The sequence below is a fragment of the Esox lucius genome, chromosome 14 (genome assembly GCF_011004845.1).
Source record: "Esox lucius isolate fEsoLuc1 chromosome 14, fEsoLuc1.pri, whole genome shotgun sequence".
In the NCBI taxonomy this organism is placed as follows: Eukaryota; Metazoa; Chordata; class Actinopteri; order Esociformes; family Esocidae; genus Esox; species Esox lucius.
In genome coordinates this window covers 2,692,330-2,710,255 of record NC_047582.1, presented here as the reverse complement: position 1 = coordinate 2,710,255, position 17,926 = coordinate 2,692,330, and the positions used below count along the sequence as shown (strand labels likewise).

At 43.8% G+C, this 17,926-nt stretch overlaps 1 protein-coding gene across 1 annotated transcript in view; it reads left to right on the top strand.

Annotated features, from left to right (window-relative positions):
- Positions 1–17,926, top strand: part of LOC105006060 (potassium/sodium hyperpolarization-activated cyclic nucleotide-gated channel 1) — a 181,218-nt gene that overhangs the window by 90,510 nt on the left and 72,782 nt on the right. The window contains exon 4 of the mRNA XM_013136990.4: positions 15,694–15,912. Within this exon, the coding sequence (XP_012992444.1) occupies positions 15,694–15,912 (219 nt within the window). The remainder of the gene's footprint in view (positions 1–15,693; positions 15,913–17,926) is intronic.

Sequence of the window (17,926 nt, the reverse complement as noted above, 5' to 3'; positions counted from 1 at the left end):
CACCCTATCTCTAAGGGATCGCCCAGCCACCCTGTGGAGAAAGCTCATTTCGGCCGCCCAAAGCTCATGACCATAGGTGAGAGTAGGAACGTAGATTGACTGGTAAATCGAGAGCTTCGCCTTGCGGCTCAGCTCTTTCTTCACCACGACAGACCGATACATCGACTGCATTACTGCAGAAGCTGCACCGATCCATCTGTCAATCTCCCGTTCCATCCTTCCCTCACTCGTGAACAAGACCCCTAGATACTTAAACTCCTCCACTTGAGGCAGGCACTCTCCACCAACCTGAAGTGGGCAAGCCACCCTTTTCCGACTGAGGACCATGGCCTCGGATTTGGAGGTGCTGATTCTCATCCCCACCGCTTCACACTCGGCTGCAAACCGTCCCAGTGCATGCTGAAGGTCCTGGTTAGAAGGGGCCAACACAACAACATCATCTGCAAAGAGCAGAGATGAAATTGTGTGGTCCCCAAACCTGACACCCTCCGGCCCCTGGCTGCGCCTAGAAATTCTGTCCATAAAAATTACGAACAGAACCGGCGACAAAGGGCAGCCCTGCCGTAGTCCAACATGCACTGGGAACAAGTCTGACTTACTGCCGGCAATGCGGACCAAGCTCCTGCTTCGGTTGTACAGGGACCTGACAGCCCTTAGCAAAGGACCCAGGACCCCATATTCCCCAAGCACCCTCCACAAGGGTTGGTTGCCAGAATCTCTTCGAGGCCAGCCGATAGTCCTTCTCCATGGACTCACCGAACTCCTCCCAGGCCCCAGTTTTTGCCGCCACAACCACCCGGGCTGCAGCCCGCTTGGCCTGTCGGTACCCGTCAGCTGCCTCAGGAGTCCCACAAGCCAACCAGGCCTGATAGGACTCCTTCTTCAGCTTGACGGCATCCCTTACTTCCGGTGTCCACCACCGGGTTCGGGGATTGCCGCCTCGACAGGCACCGGAGACCTTACGGCCACAGCTCTGAGCGGCCGCTTCAACAATGGCGGTGGAGAACATGGTCCACTCGGACTCAATATCTCCAGCCTCCCTCGGGATCCAGTCGAAGCTCTGCCGGAGGTGGGAGTTAAAGATCTCTCTGACAGGAGACTCAGCCAGACGTTCCCAGCAGACCCTTACAGTACGCTTGGGCCTGCCGAGTCTGTCCAGCTTCCTCCCCCGCCATCGGATCCAACTCACCAACAGGTGGTGATCAGTTGACAGCTCCGCCCCTCTCTTCACCCGAGTGTCCAAGACATACGGCCGCAGGTCAGATGAGACGACAACAAAGTCGATCATCGAACTGCGGCCTAGGGTGTCCTGGTGCCACGTGTACTGATGGACACCCTTATGCATGAACATGGTGTTCGTTATGGACAAACTGTGACTAGCACAGAAGTCCAATAACTGAACACCACTCGGGTTCAGATCAGGGGGGCCGTTCCTTCCAATCACGCCCCACCAGGTGTCACTGTCGTTGCCCACGTGGGCGTTGAAGTCCCCCAGTAGAACGATGGAGTCCCCAGTCGGAGCACTTTCCAGCACCCCTCCCAGAGACTCCAAGAAGGTCGGGTACTCTGCACTGCCGTTCGGCCCGTAGGCACAAACAACAGTGAGAGACCTATCCCCGACCCGTAGGCGCAGGGAAACGACCCTCTCGTTCACCGGGGTAAACTCCAACACATGGCGGCAGAGCTGGGGAGCTATAAGCAAACCCACACCAGCCCACCGCCTCTCACCATGGGCAACTCCAGAGTGGTGAAGAGTCCATCCTCTCTCAAGGAGTGTGGTTCCAGAGCTCAAGCCGTGCATAGAGGTGATCCCGACTACCTCTAATCGGAACCTCTCAACCTCACGCACGATCTCAGGCTCCTTCCCCGCCAGCGAGGTGACATTCCACGTCCCTAGAGCTAGTTTCCTTGTCCAGAGATCGGGTTGTCTAGGCCCCTGCCTTCGACTGCCGCACGATCCTCTTCGCACTGGCCCCTTATGGTCCCTCCCGTGGGTGGTGAGCCCACGGGAAGGCGGCCCCACGTCCATATAGTGTCAGTGTCACATTTTGTTTAAACTAATAATATCTTGCCTAGCACTGACAACAATCATAGCACAGCAATAAATTGTATCTGGATATTAGATATTCCTGTCAAACTAATTCTGTTTGCAATGTTTATGTTTTAGTTTGAAATGCCTGCTTTGTAGATAACTTAGCTATGTACAGTAATCAAGGCAATACTCTAGTAAGAGTAAATCATTGATTCTCAAACTTGTTGGGCCCAGTAACCCCTTTTGGGATGAGTTCATCAGGGAATAATCAGAATTCTACTTGACTGAGGAAAATATGGCATATAAGTAGTTATACTAGGACTTGGATGCTTGCATTTCCTAAAAATCTACAATTATTTTATGGAGCATAGTGATTATTTTTGTTGCAACATAGAGAAAAACTGTAAAAATAATAATAGAAAAACTTTGATAGGAAATAAGTATTCTTTTGGATGCATGATTGGTGGAGTACTGTGGATACTATATCTCTGTCAAGTAATATTACATTATATTGTCTTACACCCTCTAAAGTAATTCCACTGTTCCCCTTGGCCAACATCTGTTTCGTTTGTTGTTATTGATGTTGATAAAAAAAAAATGGAATGAAAATTAGAATGACATTTCTCCTATTCTTCTGCCTACCCAGTTTGAGAACCACTGATCTAAATGAATCACAATGCATTATTTTTAGGCCAGATAGAAAAAAACCTGCTATAGATGCGTGACTATGCAGTATTGCTTATCATAATATAAAATGCACTTCATTACTCTGGTAACAAGTAGTGCACTACATAGGAAAAAGGGTGCCATTTGAGAGGCACACATACTATCTCATCCTTACAGTCTTCCCCACATCCATCACTTTCATCCATCACACAGAATATTTTCAGTGTGTTAGATGTGTCCCAAATAACACCCTCTATCCTATAAACTGTAGGGCTCTACTTTAGACCAGGGACCAGTTTAAAAGTAGGGCACTGTGTGGGGTGCTATTTGGGGTTCACAATGTGTATTTTGGCAAGCTCCAGATCTGCCAATGTGATCCTATCTTGTTAGTCTTCATATCTGGTTGATGTATATTTTGATAAATAACAGGACCCCAGAGGTCTTAGTGGTGGGCTGTTCAAAGCATACAGTGCCCTTTGTTCACGGCAGTAGTTTCACTGTGGAACAGAACAGATTCTGATTTCTTTATGTAATAGATTATGAATAAAAACGAGTAGTGCATTCTCATTGCTTATAATGATGGTAATAGTGGAAAGAGAGAAAGAGGTTAGGGTGGGAGGCTTTCCGTTTAAACAGAAATTGAAGAAATTAAATGCTCAGATGAATGGAATTATTATGGATTTTGTTTGGATCCACTTTGATGTAATAATACAATGAGATCCTTAACATAATATTGTCGTATCTATAGCCCTTTTTGTGTTGAAGATCACAGCTATCTTTCCTCCTAAGAATTTGCTTCAAGGCCCTTCTTTTTTTATACTGTTCTTAATTTGCATTGCTCATGGCACTCATCAGCAAACACTATTTATTCATTTTCATACCAGTGTTGCGTTCATCTACCTAGGTTCTATTTATTCCAGGGCCAAACCTATAGCAATTTCTTGTAGTACAGCAAGATATTCCTATGGCTGTAGAATCCACCACTCTTTCCGGCTAAAAGCAGTTAGGTAAGGCAAGGCAACAGTAGCTGCATAATTGTTCTTACACCCCAAATGGCATATTGTTCCATTCATAGAGCACTTATTTGGATATAGGCATTGAACAGGGAACAGGATGTCATTTGGTATATTTTCTGGATTAATGCAGTTTATTGATTGCATTTTATTTCCACGACAGCCAGCTAACTAAATGCTGCATCTTAAATCTTAAACTGAGTAACCTTTTTTCTTGTCAGGGTTGACAATGTAATCTGTTACAAGTTGCTGCAGGTGACATGACATCCAAGTCTGACTGACTGTGATTAATCAAAGGAGGGTTGTTTTGTGCTGTTCTCTGACTGAATTTTGAGAACAGTAGACACACTGAAGTGGCAATGCATTGCTAAAATCATTTTTATGAGGTACACTGGATTCACATAACATTTAGATCCAATCTACCTTGAAATTACTGGCTATCATGCACATTATTGTGTATCATTGGATGTCTCTGATGTCTGTTGGTCTGCATTTTCCCTTGGCTTAGGTAGGGTCCACTAATAGCTTTGTGTGGCTGAGAGACACTAAAGTCTCAGAGTTATGATGTTCAGCTTAGGACTTGGGCCCGGCCAAGCAGTAGATTAGATTTCAGTTCATTTATCCCCCTTCTAAAAAACTGAAATTTTCTTGGCACAATGGCATATATAGGTGTTCACATTAATATTTTGTAACCACAGCACAAGCAAGTTCACATATGAACAAACTGCTTCACATTTACTGGTTGCACGTATGCTGGATAGATAGCTGGATAGACCACCTTATACTTTCTTCAGTGGTGGGTTCTAATGGTTTTGACATGGTTAGGTTGGTTTACCTTACAGCTGAAAGATTAGAAATATTTTTTAATATGCTGTAAAGTTTTGCATAATCTCAGTAAACTTTGTAAATGAGGGCTATGCATGTCGCTCACTACTTCCGCATATCAATACTAAACTGCACTCAATGTTGATTCTCAACTAATCATCCTTATATTTATCAATCTATCATATATATTTATCAATACCTTTTTTTAATCAGCAGTTCTCATAAAATGCTTGCATACACTAAATGAATGGGATTAAGCAGTGTTGAATTATAGTGAACATCATTTGGTTTGGTTTCTTATTTCTAGTTAGGATGCATAACAGCTGATGCAATTCTGATGCAAAATTGGAAATTGCAGTCCAACAATCTCAGTTCCTCTAATGATAGCACTGGCTTTGTTGGAAATGGCACTCTGTCCCCAACAGTATATAGGGTAATACTTTTGAGCAATGTCATAGGAGCTGGGTCAAAAGTAATGTACTATCTGGGATAAGCTTGCCATTTTGGTCATAGACTGTGTGTCAGAGTGGAATTATCTGGTAATCTTCTCATCAATCTGTGAAGGTAGATTACATATAAATGTCAACTGTGAAGATAAATTATAACAAATGTTTAGATTTTTATTTTCAGGCATTTTATGCTCTATTGAAAAGACAGTGGAAAAAGAAAGAACAAAAAGTTAAGAGTAGTGGGAACCCTTTGTCTTATAATATTTGAAACTGTCTGACAGGATTCTTATTTCCTAGGAAAATCATATAAAGGAGTTTAATAGAAATATTATAAGGTTGATTCATATTAAGAAATAAGTATATTAGTAGTGTGTAAGAAAAAACACCAGTAAGAATCATATAGGAAGGCTCCAAATCATGATATATTGAAATCCAAACCTGCAGTTCTGGCAAACATGGTTCAGACTTCCATGAGGGAGGTGGGTCATTGAAAGAGCGATGGTCAACAAAACAACTGCAGAAAAAGAGGTGGTATGCAAGACAGCAGCAGCACAATTATTTAAAAACAATACAGCATGAAAATAAGTAAAACAATTCATCATGATCAATTTTAGCTAAGACACACAGGAGGAGACACAGCAGGAAAAGAAAAAAAAGAAAAAAAATGAAGTTATGAAGTACAAAAGAATGCTGTGATGCACAGACAATGTAAGAACTGGTAGCATACTAGTATTGAGGAATTTCTTGAACTGATTTATTTTTGGATTCTATAAATGTATAGACGAATGCTAGAGGTAATGGGAGTGTTGTAAATGTGGGAGAGTGTATCATTGGGTCCTCTGACCATTTGTTAATCTGCCTGAACTATCAGTTCTTTGTTCTGTACGTATGTGGCCAGCTGTTCTGCCCCTTTAGCCTCTTGGGGGAAGGAGGGGCATTTTGCCTATTTGGGCAAACCCTTAGGACAGGATAGAGGAAGACACAACCGGGGGCAGGAGGGGATAATGTTGTCTTAATGCATATGCAGATTCTTATCCCCTTCCATTCTTGTATACTTACTGAATGTATTTCCAACTGACACCAGAGATGTTTCAAGGTATATTCTGTAAGCTTTGATTCCTCTCTCCTTGCAATAAATAAACTGCTAAATGTGCCAAGAGAATTTTGTCTCTGTCCCTACTTCCTAAAGAGTTCGATTCAATGGAGTTGCTATCACACTAGACAAAATTGTTGCAGTGGGAGCAGATTAGAACAGGGATTCCCAAAGCATAAAAGCTGGAAAAAGCCTCCTCTATATACATTTGGTAATAGTAGTAATTAATAGCTTACTTAAAATATGCCCAGAGTGATGTTAAACAAAAATTGCATTAAATGTGTTCCCAAATAACATGTCCCTCAAACTAAACAAAGGTGGTGTGTCATCTAACTTAAGCTAAGTATAATCTTTTGCCAGTCTGTATTACATGGATGGTACAGAACAACAGGGCAGTAACTGTAAAATACTATACAATTTTATGCATTATCAGCAGACAATATTTGAGTATAGGTGTTCAGTGGAGTATGGGGGAGTGATTAACAGCAATGTTCTAGAAAGGTACAGATAGCAAACAGGATTATTTATATAGCACAATTCATACATAGAAGCAATTCAATGTGCTTTACAATGAAAATAAAAATGCAATATAATAAAAAAAGTCTGATTTACAATTCTCTGACCCAGCACAGTATCACAGGATTTAGATTTTACAAGAATTCCGTATTAGAAAATCGTGACATGAACACGTAAAAGGCATTGTTTTCATGTGTAGGACACGATTTTCTTCCTATGGCGAACCTCGTACCGTAGGCAACCACTATTCGTGTACATGACACACATTTTCTTCTGGGTTCAGAGCAAAATAATGTTTTGTTAGTTAATTCTTCTGTTACCTCTGTTACACATAGTCTATACTGAGACCATCTTTATGCAGAAATGTATTCCCATCTCTTCCCAGAACAAATGTGTTCAAAAGAAATATCTAGCAGTATTAGTGCAAACTGGCTACAGTAAATGTGGGATCAATAGCCGATGTATTGTATTAAATGCATTATAAAGACGTTTGTATTACATACAAAAATACATACATAATTTTGCTGGAAGAAATTATGAAGAAAGTCTTGATTTATATTTGTATCCGTTTATTACATGAATCCTTAAGATTCATTAAAATCATTATCCTCAATTAATTACAGTTCTCATCAGGACCTTAGCCAGGGTTTAGAAATTAGTGAGGTCCAGATTTGTGTTTTATTTTGAGAGAGCTTATTTATGGAAATTCACACCAAAATTACACCTAAATACAATCAGTTATACACTATAGTCACACAAACATATTATCTATAATTAAACACAAAGACCTGTTGGACCTCTCTTGTCTCTATCCATCCTTTTCTTTTTTCTTTACAAATAAATCTAACCAATTTTGCAGTTTGAATTAATTGAGTCCTGCACATGTTAACAAGCTAGTTAGCCATCATAGCTCCAAGCCAGCTGGCCTTGCTTGATTCCTAAACTCTAACTGTTACTACTTCAAATATATGAAATACTAGACACCAGTGGTGGGCCGTGCATTTTACACCTAGGACTTCAGCACTATTTTCAGCACTATTTTCCGCATTCTAATAACGTCACCATATGACACTATAGGGCTATAGGCTATTGACATTCAATGTAACCACCCCATATTCACAGTGACAATAATCTTTATTGAGTGGAAAAGACTGATTTAACACCATTGAGACATACAAGACACTAATTAACACGACCTGAATACACCATCAAGAATGTACCAGTATAACGCAGTATGACAGGATGCTGCAACACACATAGCCATCACATAGCCCAAATCAAGGTCCTTACCAAATAAACCAGAACAAACTCACCACAACCAGTCGCATTTACTCATACGTCCAAGAAGCAAGCAAAAATGCCAGGAGGAACAACAATCAGGATTCAGGCTTCCCCAGATATTCCAGCCAAGCTGCTGGACCTAAACACACACGTATGCCACCATGCACACTCAAAGGCACAGCCAGCTAGGCCACTGAAACTGAACATGCCTCACACCAGTAGCAATGATCTAAAGCAAGCAATAATAATAACTACCTATTAACAGGCCCGGCGCCAGGATTAAGTTTGTATGTTTATCAGTCTCCTCCTGCTGTGTTTCAGTCCTAAATACAACTGAATACAAAAACACAACGCCCCCTTAAGACCCATCATGGCGCCGGTCCTAAATGTAAAAATCCATCAAACTTACCAAAGCTGCTTATTGTTTTTGAAGTCAAATTCCATCCTCCTTTCTTTTTTAGAAAATACTTATTTTTCTATAAATTCGCCAACAAACTTATTTCTTCTCCTTCATCTGCCATTGTTGCCAAAAGGAAAAATCTAAACAACAAATCTAAAGCACTACACCTATAAAATAATATAATTTTCTGATTCTGACAATCTTTAAGCCAGCAGAGAAGGCATTGCTGGCCCTGACGGCCCACCACTGCTAGAGATGTCACTAGAGAATCATGGATAGGGGGCTAAGCCTCTTAAGGGTGTCTGGGCATACGCCCCCAAAATATATTTTCATCATGTAACAACATGTAAAATCTATAAAAATAAGGTTATGTTTGGTCAAGGTTTGCAAGAAGTATAACTGTCTCATAGTTAATGTTAGACACTAATCTAATGTGCCTTAATTAAATTATATCCAAACAAAGAAATTGAAGTCCACTCTGTCCCCCATCCATCCAACACCAACAAAAGGCACAAAAATGTATGTACTAGTGTATGTAGCCATAATACCGTTATCTATATATTATGTTTCTAAACTAGATTTCTCTAAATCATTTCAAAACAGATTTAATAATTAGCCTATTATTCTTGGAATGAATTCATAAAATATATATTATAAATAAAAAAGAAACATTTATTAACCGTATCTCCCTTCCTCTGAACAGAATTGAAATATGATTGTGACATACACATTTTAGCAATCATGTCATTAATGAAAATTTCTGAAATTTCTGAGGAAATATTAATATTTTTACATAGCTGGTTAGTGACATACCTAAAAAATATGACTCCCTATTTTTGGCTACCATACTATTTTGTTGAATTAAATTACAATTCATTAAGGGGTTTTTGAACCGCTCTTAGTCTGACCCGTCGCCTAAGACCTGTTTGCCTTGGGAGGGTTCAAAAACCCCTTAATGATGATTAAAATTATGTGTACCGTGACGTCGCCCGGTATGGCGCAGCCGGGGCCCCACCCTGGAGCCAGGCCCGGGGTTGGGGCTCGTATGCGAGCGCCTGGTGGCCGGGCCTTCCCCCATGGGGCCCGGCCGGGCTCAGCCCGAACGGGCGACGTGGGGCCGCCCTCCCGTGGGCTCACCACCCACAGGAGGGACCATAAGGGGCCGGTGCGAAGAGGATCGGGCGGCAGTCGAAGGCAGGGGCCTAGACAACCCGATCTCTGGACACGGAAACTAGCTCTAGGGACGTGGAATGTCACCTCGCTGGCGGGGAAGGAGCCTGAGTTAGTGCGTGAGGTTGAGAGGTTCCGATTAGAGGTAGTCGGGATCACCTCTACGCACGGCTTGGGCTCTGGAACCACACTCCTTGAGAGAGGATGGACTCTTCACCACTCTGGAGTTGCCCATGGTGAGAGGCGGCGGGCTGGTGTGGGTTTGCTTATAGCTCCCCAGCTCTGCCGCCATGTGTTGGAGTTTACCCCGGTGAACGAGAGGGTCGTTTCCCTGCGCCTACGGGTCGGGGATAGGTCTCTCACTGTTGTTTGTGCCTACGGGCCGAACGGCAGTGCAGAGTACCCGACCTTCTTGGAGTCTCTGGGAGGGGTGCTGGAAAGTGCTCCGACTGGGGACTCTATTGTTCTACTGGGGGACTTCAACGCCCACGTGGGCAACGACAGTGACACCTGGAGGGGCGTGATTGGGAGGAACGGCCCCCCTGATCTGAACCCGAGTGGTGTTCAGTTATTGGACTTCTGTGCTAGTCACAGTTTGTCCATAACGAACACCATGTTCAAGCATAAGGGTGTCCATCAGTGCACGTGGCACCAGGACACCCTAGGCCGCAGGTCGATGATCGACTTTGTTGTCGTCTCATCTGACCTGCGGTCGTATGTCTTGGACACTCGGGTAAAGAGAGGGGCGGAGCTGTCAACTGATCACCACCTGGTGGTGAGTTGGATCCGATGGCGGGGGAAGAAGCTGGACAGACTCGGCAGGCCCAAGCGTACTGTAAGGGTCTGCTGGGAACGTCTGGCCGAGTCTCCTGTCAGAGAGATCTTCAACTCCCACCTCCGGCAGAGCTTCGACTGGATCCCGAGGGAGGCTGGAGATATTGAGTCCGAGTGGACCATGTTCTCCACCGCCATTGTCGAAGCGGCCGCTCGGAGCTGTGGCCGTAAGGTCTCCGGTGCCTGTCGAGGCGGCAATCCCCGAACCCGGTGGTGGACACCGGAAGTAAGGGATGCCGTCAAGCTGAAGAAGGAATTCTATCAGGCCTGGTTGGCTTGTGGGACTCCTGACGCAGCTGACGGGTACCGACAGGCCAAGCGGGCTGCAGCCCGGGTGGTTGTGGAGGCAAAAACTCGGGCCTGGGAGGAGTTGGGTGAGGCCATGGAGAAGGACTATCGGCTGGCCTCGAAGAGATTCTGGCAAACCATCCGGCGCCTCAGGAGAGGGAAACAGTGCCCTACCAACGCTGTTTACAGTAGAGGTGGGCAGCTGTTGACCTCAACTGAGGATGTCGTCGGGCGGTGGAAGGAGTACTTCGAGGATCTCCTCAATCCCGCTGTCACTTCTTCCATTGAGGAAGCAGAGGATGAGGTATCAGAGGTGGACTCGTCCATCACCCGGGCTGAAGTCACTGAGGTGGTCAAGAAACTCCTCGGTGGCAAGGCACCGGGGGTGGATGAGATCCGCCCTGAGTACCTCAAGTCTCTGGATGTTGTGGGGCTGTCTTGGTTGACACGCCTGTGCAACATCGCGTGGCGGTCGGGGACAGTGCCTCTGGGATGGCAGACCGGGGTGGTGGTCCCTCTTTTTAAGAAGGGGGACCGGAGGGTGTGTTCCAACTATAGGGGGATCACACTTCTCAGCCTCCCCGGGAAAGTCTATGCCAGGGTTCTGGAGAGGAGAATACGGCCGATAGTAGAACCTCGGATTCAGGAGGAACAGTGTGGTTTTCGTCCGGGCCGTGGAACACTGGACCAGCTCTATACCCTCTACGGGGTGTTGGAGGGTTCATGGGAGTTTGCCCAACCAATCCACATGTGTTTTGTGGATTTGGAGAAGGCATTCGACTGTGTCCCTTGCGGCATCTTGTGGAGGGTGCTTGGGGAATATGGGGTCCTGGGTCCTTTGCTAAGGGCTGTCAGGTCCCTGTACAACCGAAGCAGGAGCTTGGTCCGCATTGCCGGCAGTAAGTCAGACTTGTTCCCAGTGCATGTTGGACTCCGGCAGGGCTGCCCTTTGTCACCGGTTCTGTTCGTAATTTTTATGGATAGAATTTCTAGGCGCAGCCAGGGGCCGGAGGGTGTCAGGTTTGGGGACCACACAATTTCGTCTCTGCTCTTTGCAGATGATGTTGTCGTGTTGGCCCCTTCTAACCAGGACCTTCAGCATGCGCTGGGACGGTTTGCAGCCGAGTGTGAAGCGGTGGGGATGAAAATCAGTACCTCCAAATCCGAGGCCATGGTCCTCAGTCGGAAAAGGGTGGCTTGCCCACTTCAGGTTGGTGGAGAGTGCCTGCCTCAAGTGGAGGAGTTTAAGTATCTAGGGGTCTTGTTCACGAGTGAGGGAAGGATGGAACGGGAGATTGACAGACGGATCGGTGCAGCTTCTGCAGTAATGCAGTCGATGTATCGGTCTGTCGTGGTGAAGAAAGAGCTGAGCCGCAAGGCGAAGCTCTCGATTTACCAGTCAATCTACGTTCCTACTCTCACCTATGGTCATGAGCTTTGGGTCATGACCGAAAGGACAAGATCCCGGATACAGGCGGCCGAAATGAGCTTTCTCCGCAGGGTGGCCGGGCGATCCCTTAGAGATAGGGTGAGAAGCTCGGTCACCCGGGAGGAGCTCAGAGTAGAGCCGCTGCTCCTCCACATCGAGAGGGGTCAGCTGAGGTGGCTTGGGCATCTTTTTCGGATGCCTCCGGAACGCCTTCCTGGGAAGGTGTTCCGGTCCCGTCCCACCGGGAGGAGACCCCGGGGAAGACCTAGGACACGCTGGAGGGACTATGTCTCCCGGCTGGCCTGGGAACGCCTCGGTGTCCCCCCGGAAGAGCTGGAGGAAGTGTCTGGGGAGAGGGAAGTCTGGGCATCCCTGCTTAGACTGCTGCCCCCGCGACCCGGCCCCGGATAAGCGGAAGAAGATGGTATGGTATGGTATGGTAAATTACAATTCCTTTTATTTGTTCAAAAAATGACAGATAGTAGTGGCGCATAGACCTCTATGCAGCTCTGAGGTGTCAACTACTAGAAAGTTGTAGCTAGATTTCTTGCCTTCCGGTTAAAGAATAACCTACTGATCACTTTGATATTACAAGATGATATTACTAGCCATCAACAGTAATTTTTTTCTTACTTAACTGGTTGAATGTACTATGGCGACCCTGTTATACAGTAAGGAAACATTTTATTTTATCCCATGCTGATTTTGTACATTTGCCCACTGACACAGAAATGATCAGTCTATAATTTTAATGTTATGTTTATTTGAACAGTGAGAGACAGAATAACAACAACAAAAAATCCTGAAAAATGCATGTCAAAAATGTTGAAATTAATTGATTTGCATTTTAATGAGTGAAATATTTGTATTCCCTCTCAGTCAGAAAGACTTCTGGCTCCCATTTGTCTTTTACACTGGTAACGAGCTGAGATTAGGAGCACACTCGTAAAGGGAGTGCTCCTAATCTCAGTTTGTTACCTGTATAAAATACACCTGTCCACAGAAGCAATCAATCAGATTCCAAACTCTCCACCATGGCCAACAACAAAGAGCTGTCCAAGGATATCAGGAACAAGATTGTAGACCTATACAAGGCTGGAATGGGCTACAAGACCATCGCCAAGCAGCTTGGTGAGAAGGTGACAACAGTTGGTGCGATTATTTGTAAATGGAAGAAACACAAAAGAACTGTAAATCTCCCTTGGTCTGAGACTCCATGCAAGATCTCCCCTCGTGGAGTTGCAATGATCATGAGAACGGTGAGGAATCAGGAATGACTGAAATCCTGCAGCGCCTGCAAGATCCCCCTGCTCAAGAAAGCACATGTACAGGCCCGTCTGAAGTTTGCCAATGAACATCTGTATGATTCAGAGGAGAACTGAGTGAAAGTGTTGTGGTCAGATGAGACCAAAATCAAGCTCTTTGGCATCAACTCAACTTGCCATGTTTGGAAGAGGAGGAATGCTGCCTATAACCCCAAGAACACCACCCCCACCGCAAAACATGGAGGTAGAAACATTATGCTTTGGGGGTGTTTTTTCAAAGGGGACGGGACAACTTAATCGCATCAAAGGGACGATGGACGGGGCCATGAACCGTCAAATCTTGGGTGAGAACCTCCTTCCCTCTGCAAGGGCGTTGAAAATGGGTCGTGGATGGGTATTCCAGCATGACAATGACCTAAAACACACAGCCAAGACAACAAAGGAGTGGCTCAAGAAGAAGCACATTAAGGTCCTGGAGTGGCCTAGCCAGTCAGATTACCTTAATCCCATAGGAAATCTGTGGAGGGAGCTGAAGGTTTGAGTTGCCAAACGTCAACCTCGAAACCTTAAAGATTTGGAGAAGATCTGCAAAGAGGAGAGGGACAAAATCCCTCCTGAGATGTGTGCAAACCTGGTGGCCAACTACAAGAAACATCTGACCTCTGTGATTGCCAACCAGGGTTTTAAAACCAAGTACTAAGTCATGTTTTGCAGAGGGGTCGAATACTTATTTCACTCATTAAAATGCAAATCAATTCATTACATTTTTAACATGTGTTTTTCTGGATTTTTGTTGTTGTTATTCTGTCTCTCACTGTTCAAATAAACCTACCTTTAAAATTATAGACTGAACCTTTCTTTGTCAGTGAGCAAACGTACAAAATCAGCAGGGGATCAAATTTTTTCCCCTCACTGTACCTGTTGTTAGTTTGGATGTTAGCTAATGTAGGGAACTTGTTTCGAGAACTGTGTAGTTTCGACTAGTTTGACAATGCAGAAGTACACAGACACCACATCTCTACACATACATCCTGTGCAACAACACTCTTTGTTGAAATAGCGTAGTAGCTAAAGACACAGTCAGCCACATAGGAAGCTGCATATCGAATTCAGCCAGGCCAACAACATTCCTCCCTGGTTACTTTTCTTGTTTCTTATGTTGTTGTTTGTGGGCAAATCTAGTATAAGTGAGATAAATAGCTCCTTAAATGTTGCAGTTTATCCCTTCACTGATGTGGCTTTGTATTTTTTATGTCATGATTTCATGTCCGAATATCTCTCCTGAAAACATTCAACTGCCCCGTAAATCAAGAATCAAAGTGTGCACACTGTGGTGCTATTACGTGCACGTTTGTATCTCTTGATCAGTTTGACTAGAAGTAATGACATTTGGCACAACTGCTCAGGAATCTGAGCCTCACAAACCAAAAATGTATGAATTATGCAGCATTAAACTCAAACTAATTTCTTTTAGAAATCAACAGGTGAATCTTCAATGTTAGTGGTTTAAAGAAGGATGATTTGTATGGTGTTACAAAGTGGGTTTGCAGCTCAGGATGTCCTGACCTGAAGGCTGGTGACATTTGTGTGCTTTAGGTGTGACATTTCAATTGAAAGTGTTTAGTTGTGTTGTTTAGCAAAAATGGCAAAGGAGCCCAAAAGGATATACCGTTATAAAAAAAAATCTTCCCTAGAAAGGAACAGTCTGAAGACTTACTACTTACTATTACTCTACATTCTTGGGAATATTTATGAATATTTCATTTTAGAATTATTTCAAATTGAACATAAAAAATTATGAAAGATATAGACCATTGAAACAGCCTTGACCTTTCTCCAGCAGGAGTACAGTATTCATTAGCTCAGTGCCTTGGCCCTGAACTGTATTTCTATATCTCTGCAATAAATCTCATTAAAACATTATTGTAATTGATACTTGGACAGGCTGTGTCCCAAATAGAACCTGTTTCCCTTTATGGTGGAATATTTTGTCCAAGACCCATAGAGCGCTGGTCCGATGCAGTACGATATATGGGGATGCAGTTTGGAACACAAAAAAAAAGGCCACAGCAAAGACATGATCCCGGCCAGTCCACCACAATGAAGAACCCTTAGGCCAAAGCTAGACTAAACATCAGCCTTTCACAACTAATGGAAGTAATATATGTTGATTAGCACTGCTTTCTGCCATCAATTGTTTTACACCCTTCGGCCAATGAGGAGTGAGGGAGGAGAGATTAAGTCACTATATGAGTGTGATGCGCCCAAGCATGAGGGCTGTTGGCAGGATGTTCTGTGGAGGTTCAGTGATCCATCAAAGACAAAGTGCCTCCTCACGTTTCTCACTTAGCGCTCAGAAATCTTCTCTAAGCCTGCGGTAACCCCTATTTCTGTCTCCTGTCCACTCCCCGTCTCCTCCATCTTCCCTGCAGAATGACTCGTGGGGTAAGCAGTACTCGTATGCCCTGTTCAAGGCAATGAGCCACATGCTGTGTATTGGATACGGCGCCCGGGCACCCGTCAGCATGTCCGACTTGTGGATCACCATGCTCAGTATGATCGTGGGCGCGACCTGCTACGCCATGTTCGTGGGCCATGCCACCGCTCTCATCCAATCATTGGACTCATCCCGCAGACAATACCAGGAAAAGGTGAGACCCTCACATTGTATGTAACCAATGTAATGTATTTATTATGCTTTGATTATCATTTATCAACTCAATGTTTCAAACTGGATTTTCGATGTTTGAATTGATATTTCATGTCATGTTCTCTGTTCGAGGTAAATTATGCATTGTTTTTAATTTCAATGTGTTTTTTTTTACTGCTTCATCATTATTTCTCCCAGGTGGATTATGCCTACTCATTGGACATGTGTTTTAGAGGTTCCCAGACAAAACCACAGTGGAACCATTCCTGTATCCCAATGAATGCACTACATAGGGTGCCACTGAGGATGCAACCCATCTGTGTTTGGGTGCTTTTAGGAAACCCTGTTATGGGAAGTTATATAATTCCGATCCCCTATTACATCATTTCTGCATCAAATTATCCATTCTGTAACAACCAACCTCTGGAGGCATGCTAATGGGGTTTTGCATGTACAATTCCCCAAATCCGTTCCCCACAGACCAATGTTATGTTTAGGTCTTGCTTCTGAAGCTTTGGGCTTATAAGTACTTATGACAGGCTCTAGACTGTATGCTAATCTGTCCTTTTGACCCTTGGAAAGATTGGGTTGTGTCAGGGTGAGCATTACTGTCCATCTACACTTTATCCATATTTGTGCTGACCCTTAGTTAGCTTTTTAGTACACGTGAGTGACCAAACTAGCTATAATTATTTGTTCTAGTGCTAACTTTTGGGAAGATTTATAGCATTGTTGGCTCTATCTGCCTACAGTATAGAATAAGTAAAAACCTTTTGGTTACTGATCAGATGCTTTAACCACTAGGCTACCTGCGACCCCTCTAATGAATCTCTCATCTAATCATTAACAGTAATCTCAATTATAAAACCGATATCAACGCATCACATTTCTTGACTTAAAGAAAATACATTATGGTAAAAATGTGTTGGTCCATAAAGAAGTTAGTGCATCATTTCTTGCAGATGTATTTAAACACAGCCACAATACATTTTATTAAGAACAAACGAGCTGGAGAGTTTCAGAAACTAAGGGTTTGCACTTTCCCATTCAGTCAATCAACCATCATCGCCTTGACACAGCTGATGTAGGCTATAAAATGTAGATTTTGTCCAGACAAAATTACGCTTGTGTTTGACACACAAACCATGCCCCAATGCACTAACACACACACACACACCCTAATCTCCATCAATAACATTGTCTAGGATAGTCTTTCTGCCTGTTTGGCTGCTGTCTTAACAGCGGATGACACTACGTCGCTAGGCAGAGCAGAGTCACCTTGGGTGTAAAAATGACGAGGCAGAACCTAATGGACAAGGCAATTTTCATCCTCCTAAAAGCATTAGCCATTATCGTTTATTCAAATACAATGTCAGTCTAACCTTGCTAGACATGTCATGGTCAATAAAAACCAGACATTACATTCTCCCTAATGGCTCCCTAATAACTATATAGTGTACTACTTCTAACCAGGACTCATGGGGAATAGGGTGTCATTTGGGATGTAGACATACAGTAGTAGGTTACTAAGGTGTTCATTAATATGGTTCAGTGTCATGGAGGTGTGTCCTCTTGTGGTTCACCAACAAAATGATAATTACATCTCAGCAGTGCATTAATAACTTTAAGTCATTTATATTGCACCATTCTGTATACTTCAATATTTCACTGTTTTTACTGCAACATGAATGAATTTACATTAATTAAGAGATTATTGATGAACTGAATTTATGATTTCATACTGATATAGAAATATTTCAAAACATTCTATCGAACAAATAGAACATTCTGAAGTTAAACATACACAGAGCACATAGAGAACATAGCTATCAGTTCTAATGTACAGAAAAAACACCTAACCGTGGTGAAGGTCACACGTTTGATAATCACCAAATTTGATGTATCATCACTTGTATCAGCCAGTTAGGTAATCCTGAAACTTATCGTGCAAAAGATTTCATTGTTTAGCACTGACATTTCTGAATAATCTAGCACACCCTTCCTGTTGCCTGTGT